At 34.6% G+C, this 23,084-nt stretch overlaps 2 protein-coding genes across 3 annotated transcripts in view; one reads left to right on the top strand and one right to left on the bottom strand.

The window, feature by feature from the left end:
• PKP2 (plakophilin 2) overlaps window positions 1-23,084 on the bottom strand; it is a 107,029-nt gene that overhangs the window by 60,277 nt on the left and 23,668 nt on the right. For both annotated transcript variants that reach the window (XM_074194747.1, XM_074194746.1), the window contains exons 2-5: window positions 22,146-22,258; window positions 21,092-21,765; window positions 12,597-12,732; window positions 9,097-9,304 (exon numbers count right to left, since the gene is read on the bottom strand). In XM_074194747.1, the coding sequence (XP_074050848.1) occupies window positions 9,097-9,304; window positions 12,597-12,732; window positions 21,092-21,765; window positions 22,146-22,258 (1,131 nt within the window). The remainder of the gene's footprint in view (window positions 1-9,096; window positions 9,305-12,596; window positions 12,733-21,091; window positions 21,766-22,145; window positions 22,259-23,084) is intronic.
• CNTN1 (contactin 1) overlaps window positions 21,234-23,084 on the top strand; it is a 363,209-nt gene continuing 361,358 nt past the window's right edge. The window contains exon 1 of the mRNA XM_074194739.1: window positions 21,234-21,450. The gene's annotated coding sequence lies outside the window, so the exon portion shown is untranslated. The remainder of the gene's footprint in view (window positions 21,451-23,084) is intronic.

The following is a 23,084-nucleotide window of genomic DNA, read 5'->3' as shown; positions in this document are numbered from 1 at the left end:
CTCCCTCCCTCCCTCCCCCACCACGGAAAGCAATCTGCTGTTCTTTATTTTGTTTCCATGTTGTACATTGATCCAAATTGAGTGTGTTGAGAGAGGAATCATATTGTAGGGTTCTGTTTTTTAATCCACTATGCTATTTGCTTATGTTTTAAGGGAGAGTTCATCCTATTCACATTCAAAGTTATGATTACTAATTCTTTATTGCCCTCTATGCTATCTTCTCTCTGTTTGTATTTTTCCCCCCCTTTCCCCCCTCTTATCCATATTCCCCAGTATTTGGTTTCTGAATATCACCCCCTCAGTGTGTTTGCCCTCCTATCCACCCCCTCCCCTTTCTTTCCCCTTTCCCTTTTTCCCTTCCCTTCCTTTTGTTAGTTCCCCCCTTTTCCCCTCCCCCTCCCTTTCTCCATCCCCACTCCCCTTTTAATACTTGAAAGGTTAGATATTTTTTAAGTTAACTAAGTATGTGTAACTTGACTTTAAGCCAAGTCTGATGAGAAGATTCAGGTGTTTCTCATCTCCTCCCTTCTTCCCCTCTATTACCATAGGCATTTTGTACCTCTTAATGTAATGAGATTTACCCCATTCAATCTCCTCCCTCTTCCTGTCTCCTTCCTGTCCCCTTTTTAAAGGAGGTAGTGTTTTTAAAAATCATTCTATCTGAGTCATAGAAAATTCTGAGTACTGTAACTTCTAGCTAAGTACATTCTATCTAATAGAGTTAAAATTCTTGAGAGTTATTAGAGTCTTTCTCCCAAGTGGGATTAAAGCCAGTTACATCCCATTGGATAGCAGTCTCATGGATAGGTCATGAATGTCCATCATTTATGGCTAGGTATATTCTCTCTGTTAGAGTTACAGTTCTCAAGATTTATGAGAATCTTTTTTCTCCATGCTGGAATATAACCAGTTTCAACTTATTGGATAGCAGTTTTTTTTCTTTTACTGCCCCCCCTTTTTTAACCTTTTCATGTGTCTCTTGAGTCTCCTGTTTGATGTCCAAATTTTCTATTTAGCTCTGGTCTTTTCATCAAGAATTTTTGGAATTCTTCCATTTTGTTAAATGTCCATCTTTTTCCCTGGAAGAGAAGGCTCAGCTTTGCGGGATATTGGATTTTTGGCTGCATTCCAAGTTCCCTTGCTCTTTGAAATATCTCGTTCCAGGCCCTTCGATCCTTTAATGTTGATGCAGCCAGGTCCTGTGTAATCCTTACTGTGGCTCCTTGATATTTAAATTGTTTCTTTCTGGCTGCTTGCAGGATTTTCTCTTTTATCTGATAGTTCTGGAATTTGGCCACAACATTCCTTGGTATTTTCATTTTAGGATCTTTTTCTGGAGTGGATTGACGTATTCTTTCAATAACTACTTTGCCCTCTGGTTCCATGATATCAAGGCAATTTCCCATCACTAGATCCTGTAATATTAAGTCCAGGCTTTTTTTCTCTTTAGTGTATTCAGGAAGTCTAGTAATTTTCAGGTTGACCCTTATTGACCTATTCTCTAGGTCAGTGGTTTTGCTGATGAGGTATTTTACATTTTCTTCTATTTTTTTCTATTTTTTGATTTTGTTTGACAGGTTCTTGCTGTCTCATGAAGTCATTAGTTTCTGCAGACTCCATTCTTTTTTTAGGGAGGAGTTTTCTTCATTAACCTTTTGCAATTCCTTTTCCAATTGGTCAATTCTACTTTTGAAAGAGCTTTCCATTTGACCAACTGAGGTTTTGAGAGAATTATTGTCTTTTTGCATTTGACCAATTGAGGATTTGAGAGATTTATTCTCATTTTGTATTTGTCCAATTGTATTTTCTAAGGATTTGTTTTCTTGTTGCAAGGTATTAATTTTCTCTTGGGTTTCTTTTGCCAAATTTTCCAATTGATTTTTAAACTCCTTCCTTATTTCTTCAAGGGAGTCTCTCTGTACTGGGGACCAGATCATATTCTCCCCAAAGGTTCTAGGTCTCTCTGAGTTAGAGTCTTTTCCGTCCAAGAATTTTTACCCTTTGCTGACCCTTCTTCATTTTTCTAAGACCTTGAGTTGGGGAGGGGCTGGTTCACAGGGGTTTGGTTCGTTAGAAGCTTTACTCACTGAGTGCAATTTCTCTGGCTGGCCAGTAGGAGGTGCTTATTGCTTTCTGTGGCATGTCTGTGACCTTGATTGAGGCCTTATCCCTTAGCTTGAAGGGATGGGTTGAAGCTATTGAATAATTTTGCCTTCAATCAGTGGTGGGATTTACCCTGGGGTGAGGTCATTCCTCTCCCTATTGTCAGCTGGGCTGGTTCTTCTGCTCACACACCTGTGCCTGAGGTAGAAGTAGTCTGCAATTGTTTGTTCTGGGAAGGGGCCTCAGCTGCAATGGAAGCGTGGACTCAGAGTTCCTCAGACCTGAGGAGCCCAGGGATGGTGTCTGCAGCTCTCCTGTACCAAAACTCTCCCCCCAGCCCTGTTGGCACACTCTAGAGGGTCAGCGCCAACACCAGTGCCTCTGCTCCCTAAGTTGACTCAAGCCCCCTCAGTCTAGCCCCGCCACTGATCCAGCAGGTCCATGTCTTGGGCCCTCAGACTCCCTGGCTCCAATTCAGCTGATAATCTGACTGATCAGGGGCTGATCTGCCCTCTGAGCCCCAACTCACCTGCCCAAACTCACCCAAAGCTGCAGAAGACAAATCCTGAGGTAGATGTTCTTTCTCCTGGCTTTTCTTTCTGAGTTTTGTGGGTTGGATTTCTGTTAAGTTTGTTTCATATGATAGATGGGGAAAGATCAGGAGACTTTAGAACTGTGCCTGTCTTCTCTCCGCCATCTTGGCCGGAAGTCTCTGTTTGCATTTTAAATAAAAGTAAATTGGAGGCATGTTCCCCAAAGTAGGTTAATCTTATCTATCAGTTTTGTCCTTCAGAGACTGTACAAATGACCTAAAAGGACTGAGATGAGGAAATAAATAGAAAAATCTTAAACCTAATTTAATGATTGGCTATTAATATGTTAGTATCTCTTCTCTCATAATCTTTAAGAAAAAACTATAAACTCTCTTTGGCATATAAAGTCCTTCCTCACTTGGACTCGTCCTATTTTTTCCAGTTTTCTCAGACTTGACTATTTCTGTGGTCCAGTGAGTTTTCATCTCATATTCTTTTAATTCTCTGCCTATTCACTGGCTTTACTCTTAACTCTTTCTCCCAGCTTCACTGGCTTCTTTCAAGACTTAAATCAAATTCCATTTGTAGTAGGAAGTCTTAACTGGTCCTCTCCCCTCACCTCTTTCCTGACCGATAGAGTTTTGCCTCTGACATTACCTCTTACTTGTACTATATATTCTTTTCTTTCCATTAAAATCCAAGCTCCCTGATGACAGGAGCTTTTTTTTCTTTTGCCTTTCTTTATATTCATAATACTTAACACCAAGTGAGGCACAAATTAATTAAGGCTGATGACTATTCTCAGTGATACTTTCCCTGTGTTATTCTAGCATAAAGCAGCGTTTTTAGGGATTTTTCTGCTTTTATTTTTATCCTCATGTTCATCCACTCGCTGGTACATAGTACATTTTTTATACATTATAGTGCAAATGGGAAAGGATAAGTTCCTGAAAAGTGACATTGTTGTACATGACACTTACAAGAGGAAAAGTGATGCCAAAAGGAATCAGCATAGTTCTTTGGTCCTTAGAGTTCCAAGGTGGCTCAGAGTGTGCAGCAGGATGATTGAAAGCCTAAAGTCACCTAGGACTCAATTTAATAGAAAGTTTAAGACAAAGAGCTAATATGATCCAAATTGGAGATTTCTCCATCACTAGTGTCAGTGAGGTAGACTGGACAGACCACTGAAATGAGGGAATCTCAGAATTGCCTAATAAGGAATGAGGAATGAATGGTAGAGAGCCATCTGCCATAGTGAAAAAGGATATAGGCATCCTTCAGACTCAGGTTGAACCAGTCAAACTGGTTTTACTAGCTCACATAAATGCTTGTTGTCTAACTGTTCTCTGGAATGATTAGTCTCCTTTGTGTTCTACTACCACATTCTGTAGGGCCATATCAGTTTATAGATGGAAAGATTGTAAACAAGTTACAGAAATGGCATTGAAAATCAAGTCTTCTAACACTAAATACAGTTTGCCCTATACTATATTACTTCAAATCCTTCAATCCCAATACACTTTTTTTTGCAAGGCAGCAAGGTTAAGTCACTTGCCCAAGGCCACATAGCTAAGCAAGCATTAAGTGTCTGAGGTCAGATTTGAACTCAGATTCTCCTGACTCCAGGGCTGGTGCCTGGAGTCCTTTGTGCCTTTAGCTGCCCCAATGGCATCACTTAGCTGCCCCATTGTGCCACTTAGCTGCCTCCCAATACATCTAATAATAGGCTCTCCTGTAATAATTAGCAGATATTGTAAGGTCATTGAATGAAAATCAAATTAGTTCCTCACATCATTTTATGGTATTATCACACACTTTTCATTTATACTATTTAGGTCAAGAATTGTAATTGTTTGACACAAGTCCTATATTAGAATATGTAGGGTTAAAAAAAATAAGAAAAAAAAAGAATATGTAGGGTTTTTTGATCAGCTGAATCAATGGCTACTTTGTAAATGGAATCTATAAAAGCATAATTCAAGGGAGAGAACATATCTTTGCTCCTGATGAATTCAAGATCTCAAAGCAGATAACCTACTTCCTCAGGTAGTAAAAGAGCCAGCATATGTAATTGTTTTTTTTTTTTTATTTTTTTAGGTTTTTTCAAGGCCAATGGGGTTAAGTGGCATGCCCAAGGCCACACAGCTAGGTAATTATTAAGTGTCTGAGGCCGGATTTGAACCCAAGTACTCCTGACTCCAGGGCCAGTGCTCTATCCACTGCGCCACCTAGCTGCCCCATATGTAATTGTTGAGTTGATACCAGCAATATATCAAAGACTGTGTAGAAAACAAAAGCACAATAATATCTTGATTTTCAAAAAAAGAGAACAGAATTTGAAAATTAAGGCCCTGAGCCTAAGTTTGATTCCTAGGAAAATTTAAGGACTGAAAAGACATGGTTGGGGAACATTTAAAAAAAAGAAAATAAAGCTAAGAAAGTTTTATCATGAACAAATCATGCCAGACTAAAAAAAACCCCAACAAAAAACAGCCTTTTCTTTTTTCATAGATTTGCTAAAATGATAGATTAGGAGAATGCTACAAATACATATTATAGTTATTGTCCTTCCAAACTCCTGTACTATTTTGTATATGTTATTTTTATATTTATAGTATACATTTCTATATGCACTTGCAAACTTTCCCATTAGAACATAAGCTCATTGAAAAAGATATTTCTTGAGTTGTGACTTAAAAGAAGAGAGTGACTCTATGACCCAGAGTTAAGAAGTGAATGAATTTTAAGCATGAGAGATGACTAATAATACAAAGCCATGGAGATGGGAGGTGGAGGCATCTAGGTATCACAGTGGACACAGCATTGAGTATTGAGTCAGGAAGTTGAAGTGAATCATTTCAGTCAAAACTAACTATTTGTGACCCCATTTGGGCTTTTCTTGTCAAAGATAATGGAGTAATTTGCCAATTTTTCCAATTCATTTTATATATGAGGAAATTGAGACAAATAAGGTGAAGTGACTTGCCCAGAATCACACAGCTAGGAAGTATCTGATATTGGATTCGAACCTGGATCTTCTTGATCTCAGACACTGCACCATCTAAACTCCCAAGAACAATGATAGCCAATGTCAACTTAAAAACTAGTCTTTATTCAGGCTTTTCTTTTGGAGGAAAGGGGGGGAACTCCTATGATATCACTCATGTAGGGAACTTCTATCAAAATCGCCTCCACCAATACAGATTGACAGTTACAGATGTGTGAAACTTTTGAATTTAGGGGTACCTGGGGGACTACTAAGTAATCTGCCCAGGCAAACAAAGCAAGTTTGTCTCAGAGGCTGGACAATTTGAGAAATTCAAGAAAGAAGGTAGTTGAGATAATTAAAGGTTTCAGTAAAATTGTAAGACATAAAATAATACACAAAATCAATACCATTTCTATAAAAGAATACCAAAATCCATGGAAGTCTCACAAAATGAATAATACATAATGAAAATCAATTACTCAAGGAGCATAATTTCAAAGCCCTTGTTAAGAACTTAAGAGGATCAAATAACTCTATGTATATTTGTTACTTATAGTTAAACTGATGTAGTTGGGGCATTTTTAATCAGGTCCAAGATAAGTTTTCCTGATTCCAAGTCCAGTACTGTATCTACTGTGCCACCTAGTTTCCCCAGAGAAAGGGAGGCCTGAATTCAAATCCATTATCAGTTGCTCACTATGGACCCCAGGCAGTCATTTAATCTCCATTGCCTTCAGTTTTCTCAATTGTAAACTGGGAATAATAATAGTATACATCTCAGATTGTTGTGAGTATCATATGAGAGACTTGAAAAATGCTTAGCACAGTACTTGGAACACAGTAGATATTTATAAGATGTTGATCCCTTTCTTTCTTAAATGATTAACTCCCTAAGAATGGAAAGCATGTCTTCTGACAAATATTAGTTGAATTGATCCAATGAATTTGTGTTTAAAAATTGAAAATTATCTAAGCCTTTGTTCCTGCCTGTTTTAATTCATAATTTAGAATTACGATGACTATAGTTTCTTATTTACCACTTACTGACCTGACTTAAGTCTAAACTCTATAAGATAAAGTATTTAGATCATTATATTCATAATAAACAAATGTCATGAAAAAGTAGTTGAAATAGAAGAACAAATTATTAATATAGTATTTTCTATACATACTATCTTCAGAAACCTTATTTTTCCATTTATGATTAAAACTGAGTCTTTTATTATCAATTATTCCATAATCTTTGAGGCCTTTTAGATGAGATAGTAAACTCATATTTACTGAATTTGCTTTAATTAAGAGAAGTCACTTCTAAAGTTTGAAAGCAGAAGAATAGTTTTATATATTCATATTGTAATGATAATGTATAATATCATTTACAATAAATATCTAATCTGTGGGCAGAAAAAGTCAAATCTGAATGTAAATTTTATATATCATATTTTCAGAGAACCACCAATTAGACTTCTTTTTATCTTAGAATGTAAGTAGAACAGGGAAAGACCCAAATCTCTGGTATTCCCCTTCATACTTCCTACTTACTCATCAATAGCATTTACTCTCCTGATAGAACTGGGGAGCAAGGATATGCCCAAGTACTACTTTTTCTTTTTCTTTTTTCTTTTATTTGCAAGACAATGGAGTTAAGTGACTTGCCCAAGGTCAAACAGCTAGATAATTATTAAGCTTCTGAGGTCACACTTGAACTCAGGTCTTCCTGACTCCAAGGCCGGTGCTCCACTGTGCCACCTAGTTGCCTCCTTACCACTTTTTCTAGCCCCCCCTTTTAAGTTACTATAAATGAGAGCATGCCCATGTGTTGGAAGGTGGAAATAGGAATTAACCTCCTATGCTGTAATCAAAAGAAATATAGTGCAACTTTTGTTAATCCATCAGCAAGTATTTACTGAGCACCAATAATTATGTAAGGTACCACAATAGGTATTGGGGATACAAAGACAAAAATAATCTTTGCCTTCAAGAAGTATACATTCTATTGGAGGAAACAATATGGACACACACACATATCTAGCTAGCTAGTTATATACATCTATATCTATAAGTCATACATAGGTCTTCATTTATACATATTTATCTTTCTATTTATATCTGCATATATCTATTCTATCAATCTGATGGAAGGAAGCAATGAAACAAGTTTTTATTAAGCATCTACTATTTGACACACAGAAAGTTAGCTGGCACAGTGGATAGAGTATTGGGCTTGAATTCAGGAAGGCTCATCTCCCTGAGTTAAAATTTGATGTTAAAAACTTACTAGCTGTGTGACCCTGAGCAAGTCACTTCATTCTGTTTCCCTCAGTTTTTTAAAAAAAGTTCCAGGAACTTGATAAATAATTAACATATATTATTCCATTTAATCTTCACAACAACCCTCAGAAATAAATGCTTTTATTATCTCCATTTTATAGCTGAAGAAACTAAGACAGACAGAGCTTAAATGATTTTATCTAGAATCACACAGCTAATAAGGCCACATTTGAACTCAGGTCTACCTGACTACAGAATCATGTTCTATCTACATTGTGCTATCTAGCTATGGGACTGAAGAGTATATTAAGGAGTATAATAAATTTTGGAAAGGTTGGTTGGGTTTTAAAATGCCAAACAGAAGGGTTTGTATTTTTTCTCAGAGGCAATAGGGTATCAGTATTCTATGCCTTCTGGTATAAATAAATGCCAACAATACCAAGAATGAGAGGACAGAAAGGTAAGTTGTTAAGAGCAGTGACTTACCATCCCTTCCTTAACTCTTTGTGGTCTCAAGTGAAAGAGACAACATCCAGTTACACAAATTATATCCCCTAAGGGCCTGGCCTCATTAGTCACTAGACTAGTCTTTGTCCAGCCTGATGGAATTTTATTTCCCTTATTCATCTGGAAAAAAGACATTTTGTTTGTTCCAATTCTGCTTTTTTTTAAGGTCAAATGGAGAGTTTAAATAATTTGGGGGATGAGAGTATATGAAAAAACATTAAAATAAAAAGGAATGATCCATAGGGGCTTATACAGATTAGTTTCAAGCTATGAAGCACTCAGCTCTCAATCCTAGACTGACTACAGAGATCTAACATGAATCAAGAGAATCCATCATGGTTTCTGCTAGGCCACTATGCTTAGTAATTTGAGCTAAAGTAAATTTCACATAATGTCAATATGTACAAACTTATTTTCCTTGCAGCAAACCTTGACAAAAATTTGTTTCATAGATTTTAAGTCACGGGTTGATAAAGTTTTTATATTAAGAGATTAAACTGAAAATTAAAGAGATTCTTCCTATATCTCACGAAGAAAGGGAATAAGTAACAATGTCCCTTTAGAATTACCTTCTATCTTAAGGCACTGAGCCCATCAATTATTCACCTAAGAAGACTTAGAGAAGATATATGACAAAGTACATCTGGGTGGCGAGTTCATTGCTGTGATCTTAATAAATTTAGAAAGCAATACCTGTTATCTGCTTTTTAGTCTCCAAGTCTCTGGTTTGCTTCAGAATCTGGAGCAATCGAGGAACCCCATTTAGTTCAGCTATTTCCACCTTGTTGTTATTGTCTTCAAATGCTAAATTTCTTAGGGCTCCACATGCTGCTCTCTGTATATCCTCATTCTGTACTTTTAGGAGCTGTAGAAGCTTGGGTATGCCCTGAAGATGATTGACCTGAAGAAGGAAATCCACATTCCATCATTTTTATTTACCTTATGGTTTTACTTTGGTGAAGAGACATATAATATAATGGTAACTGATTTTGTTCTTTGTTATTTTGTGGGATAAATATATCAATAAAAAGTATTTATAGACATATTAGGTGATACAATATAACAACAATAATAACTAACATTTATGTAAATTTTAAAATTTTCAAAATGCTTTTTTAACACATATATTATCTCATTTGATACTCATAACAATCCTCTAAGAAAGGTGAGCTCAATTTTAGAGATACAGAAACAAAGCTGAGAAATATTAACTGACTTTTCCATTGTTCCCTAGTTTGTATTAGAAACAGGTTTGAATTAGTGTCTTCCAGATTCTAAATACTCCATCTACTATGGCACCTTGTATGATCTTTTTCCATGAAGTTTATAATTTGAATGGAGGGCTAAGACTAAAACATTTGAAATAATAAGAGAAAAATGGAAGACATTGTGTGATTACAGGTCATTGATACTGACAACAAGTATAGAAGGAACTCAGAGAAGGGAAAGATCAATAGAGAAGATCAGAAAAGGAAAATATCCATGGTGAGGCACCAAGTTACACAAATTTTTATTCCAGGCAGTTATATAATTGCAAAATAAATGGAAATTCAGCAATAAAATAATTTGCTATGTTAATCCTGCCAGTTATTTGTGTAACCAACTACATAATTACTTATAGATATTCATATAAATTAGATATATCCACATAGAAACATGGACTTAAAAATAATTTTGTAGTTTTAAATGCCATTTCTTGATTTCTTTAGCACCTAGTATAAGTTAGGGATAATATCAAAAAGTAAGGAATATAGAAAACTCAGAGAAAGCCTGGAGGGATAAAAAAACTATAATTAGTTCAACTTGGATTCTGAGACCAATGGCTGCTCTTGAATATTAGTTAAGTGCTATATATATATATATATATATATATATATATATATATATATATATATATATATCTTAATTTAGGGATAGAGATGGATCCTATACCAAGAGGGACTGACTGGGGAAATTTTTGAAAGTAAAGTTGCATGGGTTCTTGGTGGCTTTGCTCAAATATATATTAATATTAGATTTGTTTTTCTTTTGATGAAAATATTAACCTTTTCTTGGGATTTTTATTATATTTCCATAAGTAGTCTGCCTCACTGAAGAAGATTCTCAGAAGGAATATATAGTGTGTGGACAAAGATAGGAAAATTTAGGAGATATCTGGTGTTGGTATGTTAGTCCTGGCTTTGCTTCTGAAAGAAACATGGTATTTTGGGAATTTGAGAAGAAGATAAGAAAAAGTCTGTAGCAATCAATGAAGCAAATGCAACGAGTCAATTAAAGAATAAACTTTTTATCACGTAGTAAGTAGGAGGGTTGTCCAGTTGAGATTAAACAATGAGGATATATAGTAAACCCATTCGATTCAGATTACAGTAGAACTATTATACTAACCCTGAAAATAGTTTGCGAATAATGCCACCTAAGATTGCACCAGCTTTTTATTTCTAATAATGAGTTCATATTAAACTTGTAGCTAACTAAAATTCTAAGGGCTTTTTTCATAAGTACTCCCATTAAACCGATTCTCTTATCCCACATGAATATATAAAAGCTCTAGGATGGTCTTAGCTAACCTTACTCCTCATTTTACAGATGAGGGAATGAAGGTCTTAAGTTGGCAATTTCTGTTTGAAATTTATGAATTATTCATATTATAAAATTATGAATTTATGAGATCAATGGATTTAAGGGCTTTAACTGGTATCCTTAGAGAGATGATTGTGCTTCCAAAATTGAAGGAAAGTCAAAGATAGCTATGATATAGGTAACTCTAGCACTAAGATCTATCTCATACCTAATATACAGTAAATAATTATGTCTTTGTTTTCCTGTTTGCTTCCTGTTATGAGTTTGTTTTCCTTTGTCAAAAATTGCAGAGCCAGAATATAATTGATGTTTATTTAACCCTAAGAAATTAGAGTTTAGTTATGAATGTATATAAGGATATGCAACTTATGTATGTATTTATATTTATATCTATACAATCTCATATATACAAACAGACTTTTTTCTTAATGTTTAAATAAGAGAAAAAGTTTTTTAAAAAGTACTGAGTATTGATTATGAATTTCATGAGAACTAATTGATTAATGAATTATTGTAATTTTAGTAATTTATGAGGAAATGTCAAAACACACTCCTTGTTTAGGTTTAAATTGGCTATATTATAGTGGTGATGCAGTCTACTTGACACCCCCAAATGGGGTCATTAACTCCTAAACCTGACACATAGAAATGAAGATAAACCCTTTACAAAACAATACAAACCCTAATTTTCTTTTTCTTTATTTAATTTAACATTCATTTCTTAGCTTCAAAATCTCTCCCTCCCTCTAGTTTTCCACCCACCCACCCAATGAGGAAGCTAACTATATATATATATATGTATATATATATATATACATATATATATATACACACACATATATACACATATATGTGCATGTGAAGTCAGAAATATTTCCATATTAGCCATGTTGCAAAAAAAAAGAAAAGAAAAATTGAAAAAATACTTCAATCTCCACATAAGAGTTCATCAATTTTCTCTCTGGAAGGGGATCATGAGTTACTTTTTTAGAACTGGCATTGATCTTTGCATTGAAAAAAGTAGTTAAGTTGAAATTAATCACCATTATGATATTGTTGTTACGGTGTACAATATTCTTCTGCTCACATCATTTTGCTTCAGTTTACATAAATTTTCTCAGATTTTTCAGAAATCTAATATTCCTTTTGTCATTTTTCATAGCCTAATCATATATCACAATCATTAATCTATTCCCCCAATTGATGGGTATCCTCAAAAAGAGCACAAAAAGAGCTGCAAATAAATACACATACATACATACACACACACACACACTCACACCCATACATGGATTTGCTCAGTTTTTCTTTGGTTTCTTTGGGATCCAAACCTAGTAGTGATATTGCTAGATGAAGGGCATGCAGTTATATAGACCTTTGGGCATAAGAAGTGATTTTCTTAAGTACAGAGAAAGAGAGGGCATTTCAAAATAAACTTAATACCATTACAAACTAGTTCGAAAGGGCAAGTTCATGATTATGTGGTAGGGCAAAGAAAGATTTGGGATCAATGAAAACTTCAAATAAATAAATATTTAGTTTTAATTTTAAAATAAAAATAATTGAACATCCAACACAAGATATATATACAATTAAGTTAAGTGCTTTACCTTTTTTCGGGCTTCTGATTTCTGGAAACACTCATGTTGGATAAAGGTGGCTGCAGCTTGAATTCTAGATACTAGTGTGCTATCTGAATCCAGTATGCGTACTGCGTGCTCCAGAGTCATCTCTACATCTTCATGACTAGACATGGAAAATATAATAACTTAGAGTTCAGTAAAATACAAGACTGATTTTAGTATATTTTGCGTATTCACAAATATAATTCACAAATGTACAGAAAACTTCAAAGAAGAGTAGCTAGGTGGTGCAGTGGATAGAGTGCTGGCCCTGGAGTCAGGAAGAGCTGGGTTCCAATACATTTGGCTGTGAGACAGTGGGCAAATCACTTAACCCTGACTGCCTCTTCCCCCCCCCCCAAAAGGAAAAAGGTAGACAAAAAAGAAAGTTTTGTAGAAAGGAAATAGCAGGTAGGTGGCAAAGGGGAGAGAGCAAGCAGGAATACTTGATTTCAAATCTGACCTCAGAAACTTACTAATGGTATAACTTTGGGCAAGTCATATTTGTCTCAGTTTCCTCATTTGTAAAATGGGGACAATAATACCATCTATTTCCCAGGGCTTTTGTGAGAATCAAATGAGAAAATATTTCTAAATTTTTTATCATGATACCTGGCACATAGTAAGTAAATGTTAGCTAGTATTATTATTATTATTGATAATAAACTTTAGATTATAGTTTTTCAACTTCAAAAACTTAAATGAATAATTTTTATATACTTACAAAATAAAAATATCAGAGAAAGGTTGCAAGGTCAGATACTATAATACAAAAATTTAAATTGCCTCCCCAAGACCCAGCAGGTATGAGACAGACCTTTGGATGCACATTATATAAATATTATTGTCCTTGGCTTATGTTTATTAAGCAAGTCATACCATCATTATAAGAATAACTCACAAATATTAAAAATTTTAAAATAAGCACCCTCCTGTAATCTATTACTGCCTGCCTTTATAATCAAAATTACACTTGAATTCTGGTTCCCATAGAACCTCTATTCCTTTACTAAAAAATTCATTTGAGTCAATGAATCAGTAAATAAACATTTATTAAATGTGTACTATGTGTCAGATTCTATGCTAATTTCTGGGAATACCAAAAGAGACCAGTCCCTGGTCTCCAGGAGTTCACTATGTAATAGAAGAGGCAAATATTACATATGTGTGTATATATATATATATATATATATATATATATATATATATAAAATAAAGAGAAAGTAATTTACAGAGGGAAAGTACTAGGATTAAGAGGGGTTAGAGGGGGCGGCTAGGTGGAGCAGTAGATAAAGTACCGGCCTTGCAGTCAGGAGTACCTGGGTTCAAATCCGGTCTCAGACACTTAATAATTCCCTAGCTGTGTGGACTTGGGCAAGCCACTTAACCCCATCTGCCTTGCAAAAATCTAAAAAAAAAAAAAAAAAAAAAAAAAAAAAAAAAAAAGAGGGGTTGGGAAATACTGCTTGTAGAGATGGGATCTTAGGTGGTACTTTGGAGGAGCCTAGGGAGAATAATAGGTAGAAATACTAAGGAATAGTCAATGCAGATATGGAGAGATGTATTATTAACGATTTGGAACAAAAAGTCATTAGATTTCTCTTTTTCTAAAGTGTTATCTTAACTGGAACTCAATTAAAATAAATTTATAGTCACAGATTCTAAAGGGTTCTTAATCTAGATCCATTAATCTGTTAATCTAGACCCATTCAGATCAAGGTGAATCTAAGTCATTTCAGACAAAATACTATTCATTTTGTTTCTTTATACATTTATGAAGGAAGATTCTAGATTGTTTTCCCAAAAATTCCTGACTGCTGTAGAATCTTGGGCAAATCACTTCCCTTCTCTGGACTTCAATTTCTTTTAATGTAAGATGAGGGGGGTTGATCCAAATTTTCAACTTCATTTTGTTTTGCAAGACAGCCTTTTTTAAATTAAAATTTTAATTTCAGTTCCATAGTCTTTCTTTTTCTCTCCACCCTTTTCCCATCCATTGAGAAGACAAATATAATACCTACTATACATATGAAATGACATTCTTTTATAAAAGTCTGTCTTGGGGTGGCTAGGTGGCGCAGTGGATAGAGCACGGGCCCTGGAGTCAGGAACCTGAGTTCAAATCTGACCTCACTTAATAATTACCTAGCTTTGTAACCTTGGGCAAGCCATTTAAACCCCATTGCCTTGCAAAAACCTAAAAAAAACAGTCTGTCTTATTTTTTCTCAGTTACATATAAAATTTTTTTAATGTTCATTTTTAAAATTTCAAGTTCTAAGTCCTCCCCCCCCGGCAAGCAATTTGATGTAGGTTATACATGTGAAGCATGCAGAACAATTTTCATGAATCAAAAGAAAATAGGGATCAAAAAAGAAAGGGAAAAAACAAGTTAAAACAAGTATGCTTTGATCTGCACTTAGACTCCATCAAGACTTTCTCAGGAAAAAGGTACAAAAGTAGTTGCTCCTAGCCAGAGAATTGCATTTAGGATGTTAAAGCCAGTTTGTAACTGCCTGTACTCCCCCCCCCAATTCCCACCTCCTTATTCAGGAACCAATTTTCCAAGCGTGTTTTGGTGGGACTTGGGCTCCCATTCACATAATAGAAATAGTGGGTCAAGACTGGAAGCCAAGAAACAGAGTGTTACTGAGGTACCCCTTTCAGCTGGGTTGAGTATTTGTTATCCCAGACTTGTCAAGCCATAACCCTCTTTTTAGGAAACTCACAATCTCTTTCATTTTTGTTTTGGAGGAAATCTAGAGACCCTGCAAAACTTTTGTTAATGCTGTGATTTCCAGCTTCCACCCTTTTGGGCACTTTATTCTTTTTGATGTTATGTCCTTTTCATGGCCTTAGTATTTTCTTATAATAGAAATCCAATCTGGAAGCAGCTTTAGGGAGCAGCAATGGAAAGTCAAAGAATCATCCACTGAAAGATAATTAATTAGTCCTGGACCAGCTGGCCTAGGAGCACCCAGCTTTGTCCATTCCTAGTTCTTGGGTCTGCCCTACATCATTCCCAACTAAAATCTTTGAGGGTAAAAGTGTGCCATTTTAGGGATGAAGCAGGAAAAAAAGTACATTTTTCAAAATATGTCTCTCTGAACTATCTTAGATAGTGCTGAGAATAGTTAAGTCATTAACGGTTGTTCATCATACAATATTGCTGTTACTGTGTACAATGTTCTCCTGGCTCCTCTTTTCACTGTAAATCAGTTAATTTAAAGTATGAACAGGCTTTTCTGAAATCATCCTGCTCATCATTTCTTATAGCACAATAGGATTCCATCACAATCATATAGCACAACTTGTTTAGCCATTCCACAGTTATTGGGCATCCTCTTAATTTCCAATTCTTTGCACCACAAAAAGAGTTGCTATAAGTATTTTTGAACAAATAGGCTCCCGGAATAGAAACCTAGTCGTGGTATTGCTGGGTCAAAGAATATGCACAGTTTTATACTTCTTTGGGGATAGTTATAAATTGCTCTTCAGAATAATTGGATCCACAAAATCCATATCAATGCATTAGTGTCCTAATTTTTCCACATTCCTCCAAAATTTGCAATTTTCCTGTTTTGTCATTTTAGTATGGTGGTACCTCAGAGTTGTTTTAATTTGCATTTCTCCAATCAATAGTTATTTAAAGCATTTTTCACATGAATATGCCTGTTCATATCCTTTGACTATTTTTCAATTAGGAAATGACTCACAAATTTGACTCAGTTTTCCATATATTTTAGAAATGAGGCCTTTATCAATCAGAAAAATTTGCTGTACATTTCCCTCCCAGTTCCCTTTTCTCTAATTTTGTTGAATTAATTTTGCTTTTGCAAAACCTTTTGAATTTAATGCAGTCAAAGTTTTTATATTTCATTATTCTCTATTTTCTTTTCTTGGTCAGAAATTCTCTCCTAATTCTTAGGTAAAATTTTCCATTTTCCCTTAACTTGCTTATAATATCACTTTTTTTGGTCTAAATCATATATCTATATGCAGCATGAGATGCTGATGAGATGTAGATCTTAGTTTCTACTGAACTGCCTATCGGTTTTCCCAGAAAATTTTGTCATAGTGAACTCATCCTAAAAGTATGTCTCTTTCTTTGGTCAATTATCACTATATATAGGGGTGGTGCAGTGGATAGAGCACCAGACCTGGAGTCAGGAATGTCTGAATTCAAATCTGGCCTCAGACACTTAATAATTACCTAGCTGTGTGACCTTGGGCAAGCCACTTAACCCCATTTGCCTTGAAAAAATCCTAAAAAAAATAATTATCACTATATATTGTATAATAATCTATTTCACTGATCTCCCATTCTATTTATTATCCAGTGTCAAATTGTTTTGATGATTGCCACCTAGCAATATACTTTGAGAACTGGCACAACTAGGTACCATATTTTCCCTTAACATTTTTTCCCCACTAACAAGAGATAGAATTATGGGATGAAAAATGGACAATTGTGATTATATTAGACTAAAAAGGTTTTGTGCAAACAAAACCAATGCAAAAAAGATTAGAAGGCAAGCAGTAAGCTGGGAAAAAATTTTTATAACAAATGTCTTTGATAAGGGCCTCATTTCTCAATTAAAAAGAGAATTGAGTCAAATTTCTAAGAATATGTCATTCCTCAGTTGATAAATTGTCAAAGGATACGAGCAGGCATTTTTCAGAAGAAAAAATTAAAGCTATATGTAATCATATGAAAAAATCCTCTAAATTACTATGGATTATAAAAATGCAACTTAAAACAAATCTTAGGCACTATCATACACATATAAGATTGGTTTATATGCCTGAAAAGTAATTGTTGGAAGGGATGTGGGAAAATTGGAACATTAATGCATTGCTGGTAGAGCTGTGAACTAATTCAACCATTTTTGAGAACAATTTGTAATTATACCCAATGGACAATCACACTGTGCATACCCTTTGATCTCCCAAAACCACTACTAGGTTTCTATGCCAAAGAGATTTAAAAAGCAGGAGGAAAAGACCTATTTGTACAAAAATATTTATACTACTTTTTTTGTAGTGGTAAGTAATCAGAAATTGAGGGGTTGCCCATCAATTGGGGAATGGCTGAACAATTTATGGTATATGACTACAGTGGAATATTATTGTGCGATAAAAAATGATGCGCTGGCAGACTTTTGAAAAACCTGAAGGGACTTATGGGAGCTGATGCAAAGTAAAGTGAGCAGAGTCAGGATAACATTATACATAGTAACAGCAATAATTTATGATAATTAACTATGAATGATTTCATTATTATCAATAGTACAATGATCCAAGACAATTCCAAAGCACTCATGACACTTCCAGAGAATGAACTGATGGAATCTGAATGCAATTCAAATTATATTATTTTTCAATTTCTGTATTTTTTGTTTTTTCTTAATGTCTGTGTCTTCTTTTACAACATGACTAATATAGCAATATGTTCTGCATGATTTAATATATATATATATATATATGTATATACACACAAGTATGAAATTGATCATTGTTTTAGGGAAGGTCCTTCCTCTCAGGGAAAATGAGGAAGGAAAAGAGGAAATTTGGAAATCAAAAAATTTTTTAAATGAATGTTAATTGTATAACTTTTACCAGATTGTTCACTTCCATGAGGGAGGGGGAGAGGGAAGGAAGAGTAGTAGAAAAATGAAGAACTCAGAAACTGGAAATCTGCCTTTGCATGTAATTGGAAAAAAAAATTTTAAGAACATGAATGTTAAAATTGTCTTTAAAAAAACATTTTAAAAGATATATAGCTATCTTCATCAACACTAGTACAATGAAAGAGAGGTCAGCAGGTCATAATAGAATAAGGACTGTCAGTAACTAAATTATGATAATTTAAGCAAAATTTGCAAAATACGCATGTGTCTAGATAATGTTAATCTTTTCTACTGCAATATGTACCATGCACATGGTAATTGCCACATGTTCAATATGCTCCTCTTTTATTATTTTTCCTCTCTGGTTTTTATTTATTTGAATAGTATTAGGATCATGAATTTAATTTATAGCTTGTTCAATAAGAAGAAAAAATATTAGTATTTATATTGCCCCCTACTATGTTCCAAAGTCTATGCTAGTACTTTCCAAATATTACTCAAGAAGATTCTCACAACAACCCTGTGAGGTAGGTCCTATTATTATCCTCACTTTACAAATAAGGAAACTGAAGCAAACAGAGGTTAAGTGACTTGTATACAGCTGGTAAGAATCTGATGTCTCTTTTGAATTCAAGTCTTCCTGATTCCAGACTCAGATTTCTGTACACTATAGAACCTAGTTGATTACTGTGAAGTATGGACAAATAATCTGGCCATTCTGCAGGGCTAATATATATTATTATCACTTTGACTTTGTTATGCATATTAGTTTTTGCTGCTGACAGCATATATGTAGTACATCCTGCAGGTAAATTAGTCATAGTTCCCAAAGCAAAGTATGCTCTGAGTTGAATTAAGTTTATTGCATATATTATTGATATAATTTTCTCTGAATTGCATCCATTATTGAGTAAAATTATTATTTTGCTATTATATTAATAAATTATTAAATTAGGATCCAGGCTTTTTCTCCTTTAAGGACCTTATAGAAAGTCAGTCAGTCTCTCAAGGATGTGACTGACTGATGAACTGTCCTTAACCCTTGGGAAACTGGCCCTCAATCTTGGGCAGGACCCCAACCAGCAAGGATGTAAACAGATTTATGGGTGCATTCTCAACCAAGCAGAACAGTCCTGTCCTTGCACCTTTCCATTAGAATTCAGGTGCTCCAAGTTCATGAAGGGGAAAACCAACCAGAAGGGTCTGGATGGAAATGGATTCCTCTGTCCAAATTGCTTGAAGCACTTGATTCTCATAATCAAGTCCACTCATCAGGGTTGAATTTTTACTTGCCACTGCACCCCCCTTTTACAAAAGTATTTAAAGTATTCATTGTCTCCATTGTAATTGTTTAGTTATTGAGAGAAATCATTTACCATCAATTTATAGATTATTAAACTCTTGGGTTTTTTTATTCATGACATTATCATTTTTAGGTAGATGACTAGTAGATCTATAAACCCAGGTTTAGTCTGAGCTTTAGGACTGAATTACCACTTGCCTACTGGATATTTCAAACAGGATGTTTCATAGGCCAAAACATGCCAAAAACAGAACTCGACATCTAACTCTTCAAATCCATTTTTCATCCAAACTTTCCAATTTTTGCTCAGAGCACCACCATAATTCTAGTCATTTAGTTTCTAAACCTCATAGTAATCTCTGACTCATCACTCTACATTTCATTTTCCACTTCAAAAACCTCATTGGAAATAAATACAAGTATTTAGCTGTCATTGAAGGCCCTTCACAATCTGGCCCCAATCTCTCTTTCTGTATGGTCCTATTTCATGATACTCTACTTTATGCTCCAGTCAAAATGAAATACTACCTGTTGCTCCACAATCTCATCCTGCACTCTTCTGTTTTCACTCATGAATCCTACCATTCTATTTTATGTTGCCTTCCTCATATGCCATGACCAGCTAATAAAACTATTCCTTTAAAAGAATTAGCTAAGGCAGTTACCTCCCTTATGATGCCCTCCCTGATCTCCCCAGGTATAAGTTTTTGCTCTTTCCTTGGATGTTCCAGGCCATTCTTCAGTAGCTAGATGATCAGTGGATAAAATGGCAAGACCAAGATTTAAGGAAGATTTAAATTTAATCCAATCTCAAATACATGTAAAGCACTTAACATAGTGCTTATTCTCTTTCCCCTTTTCTTGAATCTAATAATCTTCTAATTGTATTATAAGTATTTGCCCTGTGTCTACCTGAACTCTAATTATACTACAAATTTCTAAGGGGTTGAAACTAGTTTTTTAATATTGGGAGAAAGTCTTGATAACGTTTTTAAAAAAATCGGTTAAACTCAGAAATATCAAGTTCCCAATTCTAAATGTACCCTAAAAACAGGAAAGATATGATTGGTACTTGAAGTTGATTCTAGGATTGATATTTATCAGTCATTAAAAAATAAATAGACCAATAGAAATTAATTAATAAGATATGTTTCTGTCTTTACTTCCAAAAATGCTGGCAAAAAAACACTGCATATCATGGTCTACTATGAAATCCACCTTTTCATTTATTTTACAATCTACCCTTTCCTCAGACCTGTTGATCATCCTGTGCAGTCATACATACTGCTTCAGTCAACATTTAATTTGGACACAGTTCCCTGAATTCCACAACTCCAGTAGCTTGAAAAGCAGAAACAAAAAGGGAAGCATGGCTTTTTCTCAACAAACTAACTTGCCAGTGAAATTAATGACTGAATGTGCATTATTTCAGTCACTTATCTCTAGAAGGCTCTCTTTCTAGCCTGAGAAATGTCAGCTCACATGTCAATAAGTTTGGGAACAGAATGTACTAGTACTGATCATAAATGACAGATTCAAGAGGCAGACTTACCCAACTTGGGAATCACTAAAAGCAGTTCTTTCAGTTATGAAATTTCCACCTCTTGTTATTGCTGCCTGACCAATTGTCATATGTGCTTGTTTCCCACTGGTTCCCACACCAACACAGGGCAGAACATCCCTCTGTGTATGAAAAGCACTCTGATGCCAGGTAGACTGAACAGATTGCTTATTTTGGCGACCTTGTTGTAGAGACATCAGTGGTCTGATTTGTCCTGAAGCAAAACCTGAAGTCAGGTAGTTCTCTTTCTCCAAGAGGTTCCCCATACTTCGGCTGGTTCTTGGCCTGGGACTGGCAGAGAAGCTATCAAAAACTGTGTCGCTAATAGATCCATACTGGCATTGTCTGTGGTAAGTATCATAAAGACGTTGCCTATTCATGGTACTAGGATGGTTAAATTCAACAATTTCTGAATGAGCATATCTTGGTGGCATGAGGACAGTGGATCTTCTGCTTTCATGAGGCCTCAAATTGTGTCCTGTCTGTTTTTTCAGTATATAATGGTAGTCACTATGTGTATAATTAACTCTCTCAGAACTACTCTCAGGAGAAATCTCTAGTCTCCTCAGAGGCTGTCTTTGAGACCTTTCTTCCATTGATTTTTGTGAATTATATCGTGCTCTTCCTCTTTCCAAATGATTTTCATAAGTAGTTGTTCTGCCTGCCTAAACAGAAAAGACACAAAATTCTTTTAAAAGCATGCATCAGATTTTTTTAAAATCAAATAATATAACTATTCCAGGGATTATTATATAAACAATAAATAAATGAAAGACCAAAACAACTGAAAGGGAGATGAGCACCTTACTAGGCAAAGACTGTTAACATAAATTTTATTCATTGGAGAGGATTGCATACAATAATTGCTACTTCTAGTTTTCCCCAAAGCCCAAACAATTTAAAATTAAAATTATTTAACTTTCTCATAATTCAAATATAAACTTATTGTAACTTGGAAAGCAGAAAAGGTGGGGAGGGAGAAATATAAGGAAATTTACAAACACCACACTGATAAATATGGAGTTTTGTCCTGTAAATTTCTCACCTTTAAAATGTCATATGTTTTGATAACAGGAAAACCCCCTAGAGAACGATGGTTTTCAACTAAGTTCAGGTTGCAGACATTCTCTGGAACACTTCTGGTTCGAAGAAGACTCCCTATAGTCAAAAACAAATTTAAACAATTCAGACCATTACCAGATTAATAATGATTCCATGAGAGGCCCTAGGATAGGTTGGGGAATATAATCAAAGTCAGTTACATGTAAATAAGTTTGGACCAGAGAATTTTTGATTCTATTTTTATAATAGCTTTGTATATCTAGAATTATCTCAAGGGTCATTATGAAATTCACATGGCAAATTAATTCACTTATGGGATAAAGTAGTTTTAGACTGAAAAAGTAAATTATAATGTATATGTGTTTAATATTAATGTAATATAAATTGGCCTCCTACTATTATAGCTTTATTGTCTATAATGGATGATAGTCATTTGATACATTTATATTAATTACTGAAATTAATTCATCATATATGAAATCTTAGCAAAATGAATTTGCCATTACCTTTTAAAGTTCAGTCAGTTTTTTTATTGTCTGTCCAGATTAATGATGCTAACTACTATTATGAATTCAGAAGTGTAATAGACATTGTTTCATACATTTATTTTAACTGTCTTTATATTTCAAGTGTGCTTCTTGTAAACAATTTATTGGTGAAGTCTGCTATTTTCTTCCTTTTTATAGACAAGTTCGTGCAATTTGCATTCAGTGTTACAATAATTAATTTATATTTCCCTTCATCTTAATCTCAGTATTTTGTTCCCTCCTTTCCTTGTTCCTTCCTTATCATACATAGACTCTTACTCTTTCTTTCTTACTTTCTACAGCTCATTTCATGTTTCCCCTTCAGTTTATAGATTTCTAGCTCTTGATTAATCCCTGAATCTAGCCTTTTCCTTAGTCTCTATTCCTTTATCCCT

This window comes from Macrotis lagotis, chromosome 7, assembly GCF_037893015.1.
Source record: "Macrotis lagotis isolate mMagLag1 chromosome 7, bilby.v1.9.chrom.fasta, whole genome shotgun sequence".
NCBI classification, from domain to species: domain Eukaryota; kingdom Metazoa; phylum Chordata; class Mammalia; order Peramelemorphia; family Peramelidae; genus Macrotis; species Macrotis lagotis.
Note: the sequence above shows the minus strand (reverse complement) of the source record. Positions and strands in the feature narration are given on the sequence as shown.